Raw genomic sequence first — 20,487 nt, 5'->3', positions numbered from 1 at the left:
CTTTTGTATGCAGTGTGCCAGTTTATGAATAATATCAAAATATCAACAACTCGCGTGCCAAATATTTTTGTATGTTTGGTTTTGTATTGGCAACTATCTGATGTTAAAATTAAACAGTAAAGTTGATTGAGTTAACAGACAAGAAACAAATTTGTTTTTATTAACTTTATTGGAAAACATCGAATGCAGTCATAAGCAGGGGCGGATCTACCGGGTGGGCCTGATTGGTACAGGCCCACCCAAATTCACAGTGGACCCACCCAAAACCAGATTCATGGAAAGAAAACATAGTCTACTAATGTTTAACACTAGAACAACTAAGTGCTGGCACTGAATTGCCTGTGGCATCACTATTTCACAGCATGATACCACTTTAACAGCTCATAAACAATTTACACAAAGCGATGTTTCCCTGGAAAAAAGTTAGTCTTTCGCCACTGCCGTGCTTGATGGTTTACAGCATTTCACAGACGCTCTTGTCCAGCTGTTTTCTCCCGTTCTAAACCATCTATGTACACTGCGACTCGCATCGGCTTAACAAGTGCTTTGCACCGCTGCTAAAGAGTCCGGACATATGAGCACATTTTTTGACATTGTTAATCAAATACACAGCTTTTTTACCGGGGCCCACCGGCACTCTCGCTTGATGGAGATACCAAAGGAAATGCATCCCAGCCGGCAGATCATGGAGCTGGAACGCTCATGTGACACCAGGTGGACTTCAAAATCAGGGTCAGTGCATAAGATATTGGTCACAGCGGTAAACCATAATCTCTTCGTGGGAAAATTGTAAGATAAAGTTCCCGGATCCGTTCGTCTGCATGTAATGACCGAAAAATAAACACTCTTTTGAAACGTCTATTCAAAAGTGTATTCCTGTAAAATTATCCCGCGGCTATCGAAAATGGGACGCAACACCGTACGCCTCTAAAACTGTCACTACAGAACAGATTACTTAGATAAAAGACGGAAAATTTGTCCAGCTAGCAAGCACCAAGCAAACAGTTAAATTTGCGGCTGACTTCCAACAAACAATTTACGAATGACTAGAATAATTTGCGACATCTCAAATGCACGTAGACAGTAACTGTGACGCAATAATGAAAGACAATTATGAAGTCATTCAAACAGGTGTTCAAGCGGCTAATGCAATATTTCATCAGGTCTTACGACCGATGGTGCAATATTTGGACATTTTCTAGCAATTTCCATGACGTAAGATGCCAGCTAGGTTAAGTAGACCATAACGGTTTTATATGACGTTTGATTTGGTGAATAATTGTCGGGAACAGATATTGCAGTTGCTTGATGTATTACTGGAGACTCTGGCTGGCTTTAATAGAAGCAGAGCAGCTCCTGCAGCAGATGCAAACAAAAAGTTCGTTTTCATGCTTGTGACTTTTCGCAAACTATTTGAAAACAGCGATTTTACCACCAAGGGCCTGCAGAGCTCAACACTTTGTGTGACAGACTGTATATCACTAATTGAAACACTGAAAGCTACACATGCAACTTTCCGCGAAGCTTCGAAGGGTGACTTTGGTGACGTGCTCAAACTGACAAAAGAACTGATGGTAAAACATGAGATAACTATAACTGGGACGTAGTTGCTTCTCGTGAACGCAAGCTGCCTTCGAAGTTTCACAAGTCTGCTGTCACCACAACCCTGGGAAAAACGTGAGCTGTCAAGAGCAATGAGGATTTAAAGGCGCTGTGGAACTGTATTCTTGACAGTCAGATAACGGAGTTAAACTGAGGCTTTCTGGAAGACACGTATGGATTAATGAGAGCAGCGGCCTCTTTCGCAGCCACTTTTGGCAAAAAAAAACAAAAAAAACATTCTAAATGGTCCGTGTGTACTGTATGGCATCGAGATTGCAGATGCTGAACATATTCATTCAACACATCAGACGGAAAATGGATCTGGAAAACTTTCCTACATTAATAGAAGTAGGCTACTGGACAGCCGCCCTTCTGACATTTTCCCGAAAATGAACAGTGTTTTAAGGATCATCATACACTGCCTTCCACGTCCTGCAGCGTTGAGAGACTTTCAACCGTAACAAACAGGATCCAAACGCGCTTGAGATCATCCATGCTGACTGGACGCCTTAACAACTTGACACTTTGGTCTTTTAAAAGACACCTCACTGGCAGTTCGAATTATAATGACATAATCAACTTTTTTAACTTGAAACCTTGGATACTCCGCCTTGTGTAGAAGCTCCGGTAGGCTAACACTAAGTTTTTGTATGCTGGCCCGCCGTGGCATTATTGGTGAAGGCCCACCAAGATATTACCTAGGCCCACCTATAAATTACGTTCTGAATCCGCCACTGGTCATAAGAGTCACTTTTTAATGAGGTCCTTGTCGTTGCTTTTTCTTGCTTAGCTCTGTAGTATTAGGATTATATTTGGACACTTTAAGTAGAACACATGCTTCCGAATGATCTTCCGTAAGTCGGCTGCGATGTGGACTGAGAATAAAATTCATGTGCGAAAATATTTGTTCACACAAATAAGTGGAGCCAAATGCAGATAGCAAAGCTATTGACATCTTCTTGAGACAGCTAAATTTCTCCGGCAAAGATTCCCAGGACGTCAAAATGCTTGTTTGGTTGTTTTCAATCGTTTCCAGCGATTTCCGCAATTCGACGAATTTTGATGTCCACAATGGGGATGATTTGAATTCGATCAGCTGCATCTGGAAGGCTTCGATGTCCAACCATTCAAATGCAGATAATGTCAAGCCTTCGCTGCTCTCGGGCTTGATGAGAAATGAAAATACTGAACCAAAATGTTGAAAATCTTGAAATCTATTGCAAAATTGAGACGTTAGATCCCTCATGTACACATTAATTTCAATTATGTTGACTTGGTGATCCAACGAGAATTTGGCGTGCCATGAAAAATCATCTTGCGTGCCACAAGTGGCACGCGTGCCAGGGGTTGCCGACCCCTGATCTAACGTCACCAACGATTGATGATTATGAACCATTTTACAAGCAACTTTGCTGGCTTGGGCCTGGTTGCCAACCTACAAATGTGAACAATAACTTATGCAGGATGCAGCTACGCGAGAGGGTTTGGAGTACCAAGGAGTAGCCTCCCCCAACAACTTGTTATCTTGCACCTATCTCAAAAAATGTTTTATTATGATTAGGCTTACAACGCTTTAATGACATTGTATTACATGTTGAATGACGTTTCATAAAAGTTTAGGTGCGTTTGGTAAGTAGCGTATGTTTTAAACAAACTTTTTAGTTCAAGCATTAAGTATTCAACAGTTTCTTTTGGCCCCTAAAATTTTCTTTCTAGCTACGTTACTGAAATTATATAGCTTATGCTTATAGCGTATTGCTACTCTTTCTCTTCAAAATAAGATGAGTCGCTGTCGATCACTTAACCCGGTGTTTCTCAACCTCTTGTGATTCACGACCCCTTTTACTGTAGGTGTTTAATACAGCCTGCGACCCCCTTCCTGCTTTCTTTTCGATAGATAAGCTATAAAAATTAGCACAAAAATACATTTCAATAACATTTAATTTCAAAGAACTGCTGAACGTCACAACTTTTAATGTTTGACGTTTCAAACCGGCCTCATGGCGTTTAAATACTTGCTGATGGGATTGGAATGCTGTGTTTCTAAATGCCGTTTTAACTTTGATGGCTTCATAAATTCAGCACCGCAAACTACATTGCACAATACACACCGTGGCCTGTCAATGCTGTTGCGGACTATGGAAGCAGGGATATCTAAAGAAGGGGATACGAAGGCTCAGAGCGATTGCCTTATTCTCATGACACTAAAAGGGCGGTAGTTGGTACCGCGTTAAACATGCGGTCAGGGAATGGGATGGAATGGAATGGAAGACGTTTTTTCCATCTTCCATCCTGAGATTTTCTTCCATTCCATCTCCATTCCATCTTAGAAATCTTCCATTCCATCTTCCATTCCATCTCAGAAATCTCTTCCATCTTCCATTCCATCTTCCATCTTCACATTTTGTGATCTCCGCGTTGAATATGCCACAAATAAACCTAAAAACCATAGGCTAAATTTAAGCTAAAAATTTAACAGCAGTATTTTCCTAAAGATTACGTACCATTTGGTGTTATAACTAGAAACGTAGATTGATTCTATAAATACAGAAAGAAACAACACCTAGCAAAGTTAAAGAAACTGTTGTAGTAGTCTACGTTGGCAGGCCCTGATTTAGGGGGGGGGGCAGAGAGTGCAGGTACGCCGGGCCCCCGACTTTTGAAGGGCCCCCCTACGTGGACAAAATGTGATTTTGTGTTATTATTATTTTATTCTTTCAGCCTTTGAAGCTTCTGCAAAGTGCTGTGTAGAGCAGTATCGGATTAATGCTACTGTAGTTGTAGAAGTGGTTTTTCGCGCCGTAGGCGCAAAAAATTTTTTTTTGCACGGGGGCCCCAGATCTGAAAGTGCCCCAGGCCCCCCATCAGCTAAATCCGGCCCTGTACGTTGGAGAAGATAACAAAGTACCTAACGAAAATACTTGAGAAGCATCGCAGACAATTGGTGTAATAAAATGCATGTCTTGGTAAAGCGTTAGAAAGTTAATGATGGAATTGGGATGGAATGATGGAAGATTGTCTTCCATCCCATCATCAAGATCTTCCATTCCTTTCCATCCTTGACATTTTCCATCTTTCATCCCAAAATCTGTCTTCCATTCCATTCCATCTTCCATTCCATTCCATTCCATCCCATCCCATTCCCTGCATGCGGTTCTTTTTACAATTGCAGAAAGTTTTGTAGTGCAGCTGGTACACTCAGCTACACAAGACAGTTAGCAAGTGTTATGTAGAACATATTTAAAAAATACTTGTTTGAAAAGACAGTTGAAAGGTTACCAGTTAGCTGTATTTTTGACAAAACCTTTGTAGTTGGCTAAGTATAAAGCAAGTATACGGGTAGTTGAATTAACAAGTAATTATGAGCATTCATTGAATATCCATACCTAGTGGTACCGTAATAGTGCAATGTAGGTTGTCATAACAAAGTTTATTAAATTACTATAGGTGCCAATTGTTATTTTACCATAAACAGAAATTATTTAAGATAAATAGAAGCCCTTATATTGTCAGACGTAATAAAAGCCTTCATCCAAGCGAAGCCTCCAGCTCCTTGGATATTCACAAAAAATTGCTTTTCCCTAGAGGAAATCTGTTTAAAAAGGCCCTAAAATGTGGCAATGAGGTTATTCTTCCAGAAGCCCGAGGTCCACCTTCAACACCCAGAAGGTTCGGATTCGGACCGCGGTTCGCCAGTTGAGTAGCCCTGCTGTACAGGCTTACTCAGTTCATTCGTTCTACTTGAACAAACAACGAAAAATTGGCCTACAACCGAGCTACGCGTTCTCTTTCGTAACAATGCAACCAATTAGTCGCTTGCTACGACATTACTGTACCGTATATAAAGTGATTGCTGCAAAGATTTTTCCTTTTTCCAGATTTTTTTGCGACCCCCAGGTTGAGAAACGCTGACTTAACCTGAAGAAAACTGAATTCTTTTCGCTGCTGTACGCTACACTGTAGAGACCACCACATAATTTTACAGCAGCTAGGCTATGACTTTATGCATCGTGAAGTTTGTAGTATACTTTAGGTGCTTTCGCAAAGCAAACAATGCGAGTCATACTCTACACTGATTTATATTTTACAGAAGGGTTTCGAGTGTATGTCTAATATATTATGATCTGCAACAAGCAAAGAAAAATGTAGTTTTGGCAGCTTTTCGATAAAAATAGCTTTTAAAACGACATTGCTCACGACTATAAAAATATTCAATACCGTAGCTCAGTTGGTTAGCGCGTGACTTCGTGAACGAAGAAGCTTTGTTGTTGCGCGGTGCTCAAGTTGCGCTGGTTCGATTCTCGGGGTGTTCGCTTGAGCAACGCATTTCAGGACTGCTCTCCATTCAGTGGCACCTATTGAGTGGCATAATTGACAGACAACAAGCGGAAACTTCACTCCGGCAATCTCGGTATCCAGCCCTGCGTCAAAAGTCTCTACTTGATACTTTATCTAATTACGGTATTTTAAAAAGGCAAAAATTGTTCATTTGTGCAATACCAGAAATGCAATTAACATGGGTAATTTTTGTGTTCCTCAATAGGCCTACTCATCTTCAAAACTTCAAATATAAAGGTGTGGAAGTTTGGAACTCAATCCCGTTGGAAATGATTCACATAACTCATTTAGCCTAAATATCATCATAAAAAAATTCTACTATTGCATTACCGGTAGGCTACTTGATGGCTTCAGGCCTATGTACAGTAGATCTCTTATTAGCTGACTCGTATTGTGTTCATTTCAGCAACTACTGTATACTGTAAATTTATGTTTCAATTCCTTCTTTTATGTTTCATTTATTACCTTTTCTTTTGTGGAGGGTGGCTGCTTGACTAGGAAGACCTTCCAGGTCACTTCGCAGCCACCCGTTGCAGTATCCACAGATTCTATGTGATCGTTTGTACGATTTGACCTTAATTAACCCTTGGAAGGTTGGGCTCCTGGAGTCTTGCTCAGTTTGGGGGGGGGGGGCTGTCGATTCTTCTTATGCTTTAGGAGTAACATCTGTTATTTTTTAAGGCACGGTTTCAAAATTTGGGATTCACTTTGTAAAATTATTTACGCTGAGCAATGAGCATATCCAAAAATAAAAGCTATGTGAATTTTAGAACTGCTCATTTTGACTACGTTGAAATGACTTATGCTGTACTTGTAGCGTGAGTTTACACATTCTTTTTTTGGTAGAGTAATGAAGAACATGCATTGCAATGTTGTGATTAAAATTTTTTTACATAATTTTACACACAGCCAAATCCCTTCACGCTGTGAAAGTTAGGATCGAGACATAGGCCAAATTAACTACTTTCATCCAGCTGATGGGAAAATTTTGAATAGAATACGGCATGAAATATTTCAGAGAATGTGCTGAGAAATGCCTTATATCTCTCAATTTATAACCTTTATTCGCTCAAAACTTCAGCTCAATAAAGGTGAATAAAAGTTAGGAAAAGTCAAAAAATCTCGTAGTCGCAGCCTCAGTGGTTTTAGAGATACAACTGTTGATGCAAAAAAGTTAAATCGACACCCCCGACCCCCTCCAAATGGTTAATGAATATGTGTATTTAATTTGTACTCGCAACAAAATAAACGCCAATCAGTCTACAAGTATACGAAACAACCAGGAATAACCTATCAAGGATTTGTCAGTCCGAGGATAAAGATTCAAAGCCAACCAGGTTAACCTCTTTTGAAAACAGTTAAGAGTGGAACACGGAGTAAATTTTATTGGGTACGGTACTTACTACTTAGTCAATAAGAATTTTGTGTTCGCAATATTCAATTAGATAATCCCAAACACAGCGAACGTTTGATTTATAAATTGAAGTTCCGAGTTCATTGCTTTTCAACATTTTTTGTGCGTGATGCCCCCTTCGAATGTGGAACATTTGAAGGAAATCGAGCTTTACCGCAAAGGAGCCCAGTTGTAACCTACTTTCCCATGAAAGGACAACTCTTTTGCAAGTAGTGTACGCTTCCTAACATGCGGGTTTCCATCCAACTTGGGCGTACTAAAAATCTTTCTGGGCCTCTTTTTTGTTGCATAATAAAACAAATACAGTTTGGTTTGATGCCTTTGGCCTGTTGAGGTATGCCTGTTGTAAAAGTTAAGTTGCAGTTAAAAAGTTGTTTACAAAAAATTAGTGGTTCGTGACTCAAAAATTTTTACAAATAGTGGTACGTGGCCCAAAAAAGTTTGGGAAACCCTGGCTTAGAAGACTGAAGACACGAATGCCGGTATGAATGAAATCGTTCAAGTCTTGCGACATGTGGTTCGCGTCATTTAGTCGTGCATCGCTTAAACACGCACACTTTGCAATGATTCAGTGAGTGGGGTATTTTATTGCGCACTGCAAGAAACGCCGATTTAACTCGATGCCGCAGACTGGGATGCTCGTAAACTTGAGAGCCTTCGTCTTCTCTGTGCCTCCAATTTCTTGTGTTTGGCATCCTGTGCAAAAAATAAATCACTGAAAATTTGCAATTCTTCTTGAAAATACTTTTTGAAACTTTTTTGAATTATTTTTGTTTTGTTGGATACATTGTGCAATCAAGGTTATAGATTTCAAGGCACACAGTAAAGTCTTCGATAAAAGATGTGAAATTGGTTCAGTTTAGTTTAAAATTATATCAAGAAAACTATAGTCAGCAATAACTAACCTTTAACTTGAGAGCAAGAAGTTTCTTATACTCGGCTTCCGCGACCTTTCCTGCTTCGCATCGTTTTCGTTTAAGAGACATGCGATGTCTCTTGCGCTGCAGAACTCGGGGCGTAATGAGACGTTGAATTTTTGGAGCCTTGGTCCTTGGCGGCTTGCCTGAGCATACAGAAAATGGCATTGCTCCAGTTGTGGCACGTTGCTAACATGAACCTAACATTGCATGCAAGCAAACAACCCCTAACTTTTAACAAACGAAAGAACAATTCAATTGCTGTAGCGGAATTATGTTGCAGACAAGGTCATGAAGTGATATGCATTATTATGGTAAGCATTTTTATGTCTGCAACATCGAAAATACGAATTCAACCGTTTGGCTTGGTGTATCAGATACTATCTAGTGTTTTAGAGTCTTCCTTGCAGAACGCATCAAGAAACACGGTGTTATCCATCATTTACACCACAAAGTCACACGGTCAGATTTATTTTCTATGCGTTTAACCAGTCATGAATATTCAGAAATCCTAAGCACAACAGATAACTTAACCTAGTCAAGAAAATTGCAGGATGTTAAGCGATCCTGTTAAAGATTCTTTTACACATGGATCCGCAATAATCGATGGATACATAGCATGATGGATTGATGGTTGTTGTTGATTGCTGATAGTATAATAAATTACCTTCCTTGGCTGGCATTGGTCGCCTTACAACATACTTTCTCACATCATCTTCCTTAGACAACATGAAAAGTTTACGGATCTTGCTGGCACGTTTAGGCCCATAACGCTTGGGGATGGTGTTGTCAGTAAGTCCAGGAATCTCAGCTTCACCTGAAAAAAAAAAGTATTTTATATAACACATCAGTTTAAGAGTTAACTGATGACAAGCAATCTGAAGTAGGGACACCAAACATTTTTACTGGAAGGGTTCCTGAAAAATTCACTTGTCAGTTTTGTGTCAAATTAGCTATATTATTGTAATACAAAACATCAAATAACTATTTTACACACCCCTTTTGACAATCATAAGGTTAAGTACGCTGAGGTTGGCATCAACAATGCAACCACGAACAGATTTTCGTTTCCTCTCCCCTGTACGACGAGGACGATAACAAGATTGACCCTAAAAAATAAAGTCGTGTTACTTCGTGGTAAGGTAACACTGACCTTTTGTTTTATGTTTATGTCACATATTTGCAGAAGAGTTTATGTGACTTTGATTTGTATGATGGTGACTGACACATAACTCCATTTATGGGTGTTATTGTTAATTTGCCATCAAGTATATTTTTGCAACACTGGGAAAAGACTGTGACAAAATGAAGTTCGAAACAGGGGCAAAGTGTGCAAGCTATTAATACTAAACTACAAATTTGAGTCATCAAATCAAGTAGATACCAATTAATGGAACACCAAAAATTGAAGCATCCATTTGATTTTATAAAAAACATGCTGCATTCAAATAACAATTATTAAATTGTTTTTTTCAGTCCAACATTGTTCAAGTTTCATTTAAAATTTACACAAAAATATAAAAAAAGTTTTACTAAATTCACTTTATTTGCAAACTGTTACTAATTTTTTTTTGTCAAAATTTGTGCGGTTTACATTTGGGGTCCGCATTAATTTTAATCAGTAAACAAAAACTTAACATATCCAACCAGAACCAGTATTGGATGGTTGTGTTAAGTTTATCCTATAGCAATCTTACAAAACCGGTCAACATATGCTTAAAGATTTAGACAGCTGTGATATGTTGATCCCATTAGCAATAACAAAAAGTCTATACATATTAAGGACCATAAAAGACTTGAAATGTAAGATAAAAAGAACACTACAGGCCATAGGCGTCGAAATAGGGTGGGCCGGGTGGTTCCGTGAAACGAGGGTGGGCAAAATATGTTTCGCCCATCCTGTTTTTATGACACTTACGAAATGTTCGTTACAATTATTTCCGTTTTTGTTAAACGCTGAATTATTCAACCAACTGCAGTGCAACTTCTTGTTTTACGCTATGTCTCTCGCTAAGCATCCCACAGAACAAAGCAATTCCGCAACAACGCTGCGTTGTAAAAAGGCGCTACTCACTGCATTGTTGTTGCTACGGCAACTGCCACACGCTGGCAATTCCTGGTGAGAGAAAGCCACGTTTGATCTTTTCACTGAATGGTCTCACTTTGGTTACGTCACAATTAAACTTCAGTTTGGGGTCAGCGTAAGGGAATGTGAATATGACATCATAATGAACATGACAATAAAATAACAGATACAGTACAAACTAAAGACGTAGGCTACTGAAACAATCGCTTTTTACAAATGAAATCTTTCTTTACAAAGTTGTTGCTGGGTATAAATTGGGGCACCGCGCGATGTTGTCATTTCATTATTGAAAAGTTAAACATGAAGCAAAGTCAAACATCTATTCAGGCATTCTTAAAACCAGCTTCCAAAAGGCATCGAGATGATAACGCTGAAAAAGCCACGTCCAGCATGAATGAACGTAGGGATGACATTGACGAAAACTGCTTTTTTTTTTTGCTGAGACTTTTTGGTCATTTGTCCGAAATGACTTGAAAAAATTTGGTCATTTTTTATTTATTTTGGTCATTGTTTCTGATGAAAATATTTCCTTTCAAGTAGCTGATACAAACCAAAATTTGCACTTCCTGACTAGCTGCAACATTAAGTTTCGCTGAGAAAGGTTGTTTTTTTTTTTGGACATTTTGACCAAATTGCTATATATTTTTTCGGACATTTTGACTGAATTGACTATATTTTTTTCGGACATTTTGCTAAAAAATTGGTCAATGACCGAAAAAAAAAACAGGATGAAGAAAGCAGTACTTCAAGGCTGTCATTGGACAGTGGTGAAGTCATTGTCTCAGGCAATGCACCGGTAGTTGTAGAAGACAGCATGAGCCATGGATCTCTACCTGCTTCATTTGACGTTAGCATGCTGCCGGATCAGCTTCCGGCTCGGGAAGGTCGTGTTTTGCAAAGAAAGCTTTTTTTCCGAATTACAATGGATGAGTCTTTAACCCTGATGGTACTTGTTACTGTAGCTGCTGTTTGTGGGCCTTGGAAAACAATCAATTATCTGCCGCAAACCAACGACAGTTATACAGCAGCAATATCCGCACAGTCAGCAGTCACCTGTCCGAACATTTAGCGAAAAATCCGCAGACGTCACTTTAAAGATCACAGGTCACAAGTCACCCGCTTTTTAGGTCGCAAAGGAAAACATAAAAGAAGTTTGTTTAGTTTAGCAGCGCTCATAAGATCGCAAGGCGCAAGAAAGCAAATATCAAACCTATTAAAGCTTAATTGCTGCAACGACGCTAAACACAGTCTTTGTGAGAAAGACTGACCATTGCGAATTTGTGAACATACACATTCAATCAAATCTGTTTGAAAACTCCGCCCACCCAAGAAAAAATCGACGCCTATGCTACAGGCTACTGCAGAAATTTTAGGCAGAGCTGGGGTTTTTTTTTTCGGTCATTGACCGATTTTTTAGCAAAATGTCCGAAAAAAATATAGTCAATTCGGTCAAAATGTCCGAAAAAATAACCAAAAATGACTAAAAATGACCGAAATAAATAAAAAATGACCGAATTTTTTCAAGTCATTTTGGACAAATGACCGAAAAGTCTCAGCAAAAAAAGAAACCCAGAGGCAGAGGCTATTATATAGCCTATAAAAGCCTGTGAGGGTGGAGGTCATTAACCCATGACATTGTGTAAACGTAACTTTGTGCAAAAACACATGAACATTGTCCCAAGAAAAACAAACATATACAAATTGTATTATAGACATAGGCGTCGAAATAGGGTGGGCAGGGTGGGCGACGCCCACCCTGCCGTGAAACCAGGGTGGGCAAAATATGTTTCGCCCACCCTGTTTTCATGACACTTATGAAGTGTTCGTTACAATTATTTCCGTTTTTCTTAAACGCTGGACTATCCAACCAACTGCAGCGCAACCTCTTGTTTTAGGCTACGTCTCTCGCTAGGTATCCGACAGAACAAAGCAATTCCGCAACAACGCTGCGTGGAAAAAAATGCAGTACTCACTGCATTGTTGTTGCTACGGCAACTGCCGCAGCTAGCAATTCCTGGTGAGAGAAAGCCACGTTTGATTTTTTCTCCGAATTTGCGTCCGCAATTTGATCTTTTCTCCGAATGGCCTCACTTTTGTTACGTCACAATCAAACTTCAGTTCCCGGTCAGCGAAAGGGAATGTAAATATGACATCATAATGAACATGACAATAAAATAACCGATACAAACTAAAGTAAAGACGTACTAAAACAATCGCTTTTACAAATCAAAATGCGGCAAATCCGAAGGCGCCACTATAAAGATAACAGGTCGAGTCACGCGCTTTTTAGGTCGCAAAGGAAAACATAAAAGAAGTTTGTTTAGTTTAGCAGCGCTCTTAAGATCGCAAGATGCAAGAACGAAAACATCCAACCTATTAAAGCTTAATTGCTGCAGCGACGCTAAACGCAGTCTTTGTGAGAAAGACTAACCACACTTTTCGAAATTAGCGTCGGCAATTGCCGAGGTGATTGTAAGGACCACAAGATTACAAGAAAAAAACTAATTTTCTCAGACTACACCAGACTAGGATGTTGATTCAATCTTACTATTGCTGGATGTTTTATTTGGATTACTTCCTACTTCGCCGGCGCTTAGGCACGTGCCCAGCTGGGAGAATCTTTTATCAAAATATCACCCTATTTGCATTGATTTAACTCCAGTAGACGTCAAATTATTGTAAGCATCTACTCCTTGTTGCGCCGCGCTTTCCGTTATCTCGTCCAGCAGATACGGCATCTGATGATACCGATTCTGACTAGTTCATCAAACAGACTTTGTGTTGCTCGCAGTGTCCCAATTGTGCCGAAATTATGTTGGCTTATAAATATAAGCTTACATAAATCGAGGCGATCTTCTCGCAGGGAGCTATTAATATGTTACCTGTAGCCTACCTGGTTGAGCAATTAACATTATTTTATAAATCAACGTCGCTAGATGTCGAATTAATGTAAAACAAACCTAAATTTCTTATTGGGCATTGTTGTTACGCAATATGACCCGCCGGAAAAATTAAACCGATTTGTGCTGACTCGAATGTTGAATCAACCCAAAATTAACTTACTTTCCCCTTTCCGTGAGTTTTTTTACGTGAATTACCGTAACAGCGTGCGTATGGCGCTGCTCGCTTTATCACTACTTTTGGTATTATTACATCACAACAAATCAAACAATGCGTTCGTAATAGACCACTCTAGTACATTTTTCGCTTCTCGTTTTACATGTTTTAGTACAATCTTTTCCTACTAAATATTCACAGTAATTGCCGAGGCAATTTCAAATTTTGCCGTTTGGCCTCGGCAAAGTTTTTGCCGAAGTAAAAATATGCTCATTTCGAAGACCGAACCATTGCGAATTTGCAAACATACACATTCAATGAAATCTGTTTGAAAACTCTCGCCCACCCAGAATTCCTCTCTTCTAAGAAAAAATCGACGCCTATGATTATAGATATATACATTGATAAAATTATTTTCTAGAAATTATTACAATTTTGTATAGCAACCAAATCTATTTATTTGCAGTAAAAATGCAGTGCATACAATCCATCATTTTACAACTTAAAAATGAAGTAAACTAATTAAAATTAAATACAAAGAGAACTAGGGCAAGCAATTTTGGGATGAAGGTCACATTTGATTATATTCTGCAAATGTACCATGATTAAAAATTTAAATTAAACATTATTACTTGCAATTGAAAAAAACATAAATAAAATAAGCAAAACCCAATCAATTGCATAAATAAGTATGTTTATGTGGAAATGTAGAAACAATGCTTTAGTTGATGCTGTCATCAAAAAGTATATATAATTAAAAATGTGACGCAAGAGCAAATGCACCATCATCTGATGAGCCAATTCAAATTGTAGTAAGGTTTTTTTTTAAAAAAGGTGCTCCCGAGCAGCATCCAATCCAGGACATTAGAGTTACACAAGCAGATTGCAGTCAAACTATGGAAGTTGACACAGAATGCAGTCACTTATTAATGATGCTAATGCAGCCAGGTTTTGGTCACCAGCCATAGCAGATATTCTAGTGGCTTGTGAATATGCATTATGCAGAACACTTCAACAGATTGCAATTTGCATTTAATGTCATTGCATGCACAATCTACATACAAAGATTACTGTGGGTGCAACCTAATTCATACCCTCAATTCATACCCAGAAAAGATCGAGAAAATTAAAAAAGACGAAGTCGCTGATTGAAGTATGCGCAAACAAACAAACTGAAAAAATCGAGAAAAAATAGAACAAAGCCTAAGTCGCTGATCGCAGTTTCCATTTTTCTCCAGTTTCTGCAAACCTTTTAAAATTTTCCGTAATGATCCTAAGAGTTTGCCGAAGTCGCTGATTGCAGTTTCGGCAAACATTTTTAAATTTTTGGTAATGATCTTAAGAGTCTGCCGAAGTCGCTGATTGCAGTTTCCGCAAACATTTTAAAAGGGCTAGGGTTGATCGGAGTTTCCGCAAACATTTTAAAATTTCTGGTAATGATCCTGTTTGTTTGCGGAAACTCCGATCAGCGACTTCGGCTTTTTTAAATTTTAAATAAAACAAAAGCTGAAGTCGCTGATCGCAGTTTCCACAAAAATTTTAAAATTTTCGGTAATGATCTTAAGAGTCTGCCGAAGTCGCTGATTGCAGTTTCCGCAAACATTTTAAAAGGGCTAGGGTTGATCGGAGTTTCCGCAAACATTTTAAAATTTCTGGTAATGATCCTGTTTGTTTGCGGAAACTCCGATCAGCGACTTCGGCTTTTTTAAATTTTAAATAAAACAAAAGCTGAAGTCGCTGATCGCAGTTACCGCAAACATTTTAAAAGGGCTAGGGTTGATCGGAGTTTCTGCAAACATTTTAAAATTTCCGGTAATGATCCTAAGAGTTCTTGTTTGTTTGTGGAAACTCCAATCAGCGACTTTGGCTTTTTTTAATTTTTTTCTCTTGATCTTTTCAGGGTACGAATTTGGGTACATCCGATTACTATTAACTTTTAACATCAGTACATGCGATTTATAATCAAGTGAATGAATATTGTATTTGTATGTAAAAAACATACAAACCATTTTGTTCAGATTAATTTTTACAACCACAGTAGCTTAACACCAATGTACCACTGTAATAAGCAGAGATTGTTTACTTTCTATTCTTAAAATCTGCTACTGTAAATTTGATGTCTACATAAAACTGTATTTAAAAACTCTAATTGCAAAGAAATGTCTGCTCTCTGCTTATCAGCAGCAACAGAAAAATTTAAGTTGCTAAAGATGCTTGTGCAAATGCTACATAAGCATCACTTTTTGTCATTGCCTTAAAAAAGATAGCATCCTATTCAGTTATTCGCGTAGTCTCCAAATCGTACATTAACAACTTTTGTCATTTTATTGACAGTTTTGCTTATACACTGTTTGTTTTTGTCAGAGCAGTACTGCAGTAGCTGTATGAAAAAATTGCACCCAGCATTTACACTGTAGGCAAGTGATTAACAAATCTGACAATTTAAACTAGGGTATTTATTAAGGAAGTGGCTGCATTTACGGCGCCGTAAATACAGCCGTTCCATGCCTTTTTTTCAATCTTTGTCGCTTTTACTGCACATGCGCGCTGTTGCTGGAAAAAAAGTGCGTATATAACTTCTAAATTTAACTGTTTTTGCCAATTGAATCAGTGGCACGTGCGATCTTTGTCTGGTTCATACTTGCAAGGATATGAGTTCGATTCCACCGAAAGGTAATTTTTTTTAACTTAATTCTAACCCGAAGTGACTCAATCATTAGGCTACGTATTTTTGTGGCCGTTCAGTTTACTTTGTTTTTAATTCTGGCCATCACAACAAAAAAACAGCATAATTATGACAATCATAACAGAGGTACCGTATAGAAAAAGGTAGAAGCGACAAAACGCGGACGTCATAGCGTGTATGATAGCAAAGGAGGACAATCAGTTTAAAATATGGCACGGTTGTAACACCTAAAAATTTTATATTCCATGCCTTTTTAGAAAAAGGTAGAAGCGACAAAACGCAGTGGTTATACCATGCATGATACCAAAGCAGGACAATCAGTTTGAAATATGGCACGGTCATAACCGTGGCGTCGTCGTAACATGTACCTTAACAATTTTTTTTAAATTTAAAACAGAGAAAAAAAAGGCTAGTAAGTTTTTTTTTTTCTTTAACAATTATACTGATTAAAAAAAAAATTCTAAACTTATAAAATTTTTAGGTGTTACGACAGTGCCATATTTTAAACTGATTGTCCTGCTTTGCTATCATACACGCTATGACATCCGCGTTTTGTCGCTTCTACCTTTGTCTATACCTCTGTTATGTTTGTCATATACTGTTTTTTCGTTGTGATAGCCAGAACTAAAAACAAACTAAACTGAACGGCCACAAAAATACGTAGCCTAATGATCGAGTCACTTCGGGTTACAATTAAGTTCTAAAACAAATTACCTTTCGATGGAATCGAACTCATATCCTTGCAAGTATCAACCAGACAAAGATCGCACACATCACTGATTCACTTGGCAAAAACAGTTAAATTTAGAAGTTATGATACGGTATATACGCACTTTTTTTCCAGCAACAGCGCGCATGCGCAGTAAAAGTGACGTCAAGATTAAAAAAAGGCATGGAACGGCTGTATTTACGGCGCCGTGAATGCAGCCACTTCCATTTATTAATCTTACAATTACTAATTTGATGCAGGATGTATCAAAAGTTTATTTAGTGTGATGCATAAACCATACAACAACCTGGCAGGTTTAAACCATTGAACAAATATGTATATACGGTACGGTACCTTGTGTAACAAGAGACGTGCTCTTGTTGCTACTAGAACACCTTGTTTCATGGGAAACCCTTGCTTATCATTTCCACCAGTGATTCTGAATATATATCCTTTCCATTCATCTCCAAGATTATCTGCATCAACCTCTTGTGCCATACGGTGGTCATAGAACATTCTTAATTTTCGTTCATCGTCAACTTCAAAAAGTTTTTGACACCCCGTGGCGGGGTACGAAATATTCAACTAAAAAAAGATTTTGGATGAATTATTGTCTTCTTAAAATAGACTAAAAATTTGCAGAAAATACCATATGATATTATGTGAGATGGTGACTGACAAATAACTTCACTTCTGATGCTATTGTTAATTTGCCATCATTATTTAGTTTTGCAACACTGGAAAAGCCTGTGACAAAATGTGGTTTTGAAACAGGGGCAAATGTGTGCAGATTTTAATGCAAAAAAGAAACCTCAATACGTGCAACATCTAAGCGTAATTTAGCTACTATGCAATATTCACAATTTTGAGTTTTAAGACATACTGAATCTTAAAGGTATTTTTAAAGTTACGGCAGTTGATTAATCGTCAATCAATTTAATTGTACCTTTTGAAACTTTTACTACTTGTAGTTGTAACTCATAACAAAGCCAACAAATTTTATAAATAAGTCAATACTAGAGGCTAGTCAAATACTGTTATGGCGCTTCTTGATTACCCTCAAGCCAGCACAATCGATCAAAACAATTACTCAAAAAAAAGTTATATGTTTGATGAGCTTCCACTTGTGTAATTTTATCTACTTTAATCCATACTTTATCAACTTAATTCGACATACATTCAATGCAAACCTCACATAAACACTTCAAAAGGTGCAATCAATTAGGTTTCACAAATCTTCCTGCTTTCAACAAGCCTTACCTTCATATTTTTTCACCGCCTCCAACTCTACAACATCATGACAGAAAAAGACGGAATCTTGCATCCAATTTCGTTTCAAAGGTTTTTGTTCGCATGGTATCGAGATTTTTTATATTAATTTTTATGAAAGAAAGGACTTGATTCAATTTACTAAATGTCATCACATTTAATATAGATAGTTCCAACTTTCTCTGTTTATTAAGCATAAATATTAATTAGATTGTATATGCTAAGCATAACAATATTATACATTTTTGCAATTTATCTTATCGGCTGCGAGGCCAGGTGGTAAGAGTACCTTTAGAAAAAAAATAGAACATCGCTGATCGCAGTTTCCGTTTTTCCGCAATTCAATTCAATTTAATTTTCCACAAACATTTTAAATTTTCCGGTAATGATCCTAAGAGTTAGCCGAAGTCGCTGATTGCAGTTTCCGCAAACATTTTAAAGGGATTAAGGTTGATCGGAGTTTTCTAAAAAATTTTAAAAGAGATAGGGTGTTTCCGCAAACAAACTGAAAAGATCGAGAGAAAAAATAGAACGTCGCTGATTGTAGTTTCCGTTTTTCCGTAGTTTCCGTAAACATTATAAAATTTCCGGTAATGATCCTAAGAGTTCGCCGAAGTCGCTTATCGCAGTTTCCGCAAACATTTTAAAAGGGTTAAGGTTGATCGGAGTTTCCGCAAACATTTTAAAATCTGTTTGTTTTTGTTTGTTTGCGGAAACTGCGATCAGCGACTTCGGCTTTTTTAATTTTTTCTCTCGATCTTTTCAAGGTAGGCTACAAACTGACGGTACGAATTGTTCATGGTACGAATTAGGTTGCATACGCTGGCGTCACTATTGCTTCAATGACGAGATATAACTTATGCATCTCAATTAATTTATTTTCTTGAGTTGTTCAGATGGTTGATAGACGTTGATAGAACAAAACGAGACTGCGTTTAACCAACAAATCCTGATGCGAAATGACTAATACTCATAAAGTCTTTGAACGGCTCAAACAGTAGTTGAGACGGTTGGTTAGCTGGTTTTTGAATCTTTATCCTCGGACTGACAAAGCCTTGATAGAATTTTCTTGGTAGTTTCGCACACTTGAAGAGGCTTTTAACGCAGGGCCGGTTACCGAGATTTTCTGAGTGAACTTTCCGATTGTTGAAGTGTTGTTGCTAGGGAATTAGTCCATCCAGTTGTCGGCTGCATAGCCGAGTGGTGAGAACCTTGGAACGGCAATCGAAAGGGCGCCGGTTCGACACCGCTCAAGAGCATGCGGCTGTGTTGGTGGCAGGACACTTAAAGACATGCCTGAAGGTGGACACGAAGATTGGCTTCCTTGCCTTCCCGTCCACTTAATCTAAATCTTCAACCACCGGGTATAAACCTGGATACGACAAACAAAAAAAAGTCCATCCAGTAGATGCCACTGCATGGAGAGCAGTCCTGAAATGCGTTGCTCAAGTGCACACCCCGAGAGCAGAACAAGCGCCGTGTGATCTTGCGTTACGCGCGTATAATCAGTGAGCTAACAGAGCGGACAGTAGGAAATATTTCTCTTAAACAATTGGAATATTCAAGTAAGTTAATGACTGAATAATGAATAAGTGATTTAATTATTTAACATAACTTCCTATTGCAATCATAAATGATAATGATCTGAAATCGCTAATACCCTGGAATTACTAACACCTGTTTGTCTGAAGTATTTAAAAGTGTCTCCAGATTAGAATAAAGGCCATGCCGTTGTAGGAAAAAAGTCCAAAGATCGAAATTGCAGGGGATTTCAATTCGTCGTGGCCAAGACAGCTTGTTCGAAACGAGATTAAAAAATGACACCTAAGTTCATGAGATCATATTCAATTGATTGGGCTAACCTCTGTTACAGCCAAGCAATGATGATTTTATGAAGGTAATTCTGGACAATAACTTAGTGCAGTGTGTATTAAGTCCAACAAGAGAAGAAGCAACTTTGGATCTGCTGTTCACCTCTAATCCAGAGCTTATTACCAACGTCGATATTTTGGAACCCTTAGCTAACTCGGACCATAACATGGTCTTAGCAGAAGTTGCGCTGTTAAGCATTCGCACCAATAAAAGCTCTAGATTGCGTCGGAATTTTAGGAGGGCAGACTGGGTTCTGTTTCAAATCTTGTGAATGCTGCTAACTGGGAAAATGTTTTTTCCACGGTAGAGGTCAATTTAATCTGGGAAAATTTTGTATCAACCCTGGGTTGTATCTTGGAAGTTACAGTCCCATCAACAACACAAATAACTACGACATCTCCTTTGTGGGAAACTCAAAAGGTCCGTAATGCTCGAAAACAACGCAACAAAGCAGAAAGACAGTTTCTCGCAAATAAGACTATTGAAAACAGGAGAATCCGAAATATTACGGCAAAGCACCTTAAATCAGAAGTTTGG

General features: G+C 38.3%; 1 protein-coding gene across 1 annotated transcript; it reads right to left on the bottom strand.

Annotated features, from left to right (window-relative positions):
• Positions 1 to 7,921: 7,921 nt before the first annotated feature.
• On the bottom strand, positions 7,922 to 18,143 carry LOC145783214 (small ribosomal subunit protein eS6-like). The gene is made up of 6 exons (XM_082595018.1): positions 18,070 to 18,143; positions 17,164 to 17,394; positions 9,269 to 9,380; positions 8,939 to 9,088; positions 8,260 to 8,417; positions 7,922 to 8,050 (listed from the first exon to the last, which is right to left on the bottom strand). Exons 1-6 carry the CDS (start codon positions 18,073 to 18,075, stop codon positions 7,967 to 7,969), a joined length of 741 nt encoding a protein of 246 aa, XP_082451144.1. The 5' UTR covers positions 18,076 to 18,143; the 3' UTR covers positions 7,922 to 7,966.
• Positions 18,144 to 20,487: the final 2,344 nt, after the last annotated feature.

The sequence above is a fragment of the Aplidium turbinatum genome, chromosome 14 (assembly GCF_918807975.1).
Source record: "Aplidium turbinatum chromosome 14, kaAplTurb1.1, whole genome shotgun sequence".
NCBI classification, from domain to species: domain Eukaryota; kingdom Metazoa; phylum Chordata; class Ascidiacea; order Aplousobranchia; family Polyclinidae; genus Aplidium; species Aplidium turbinatum.
Note: the sequence above shows the minus strand (reverse complement) of the source record. Positions and strands in the feature narration are given on the sequence as shown.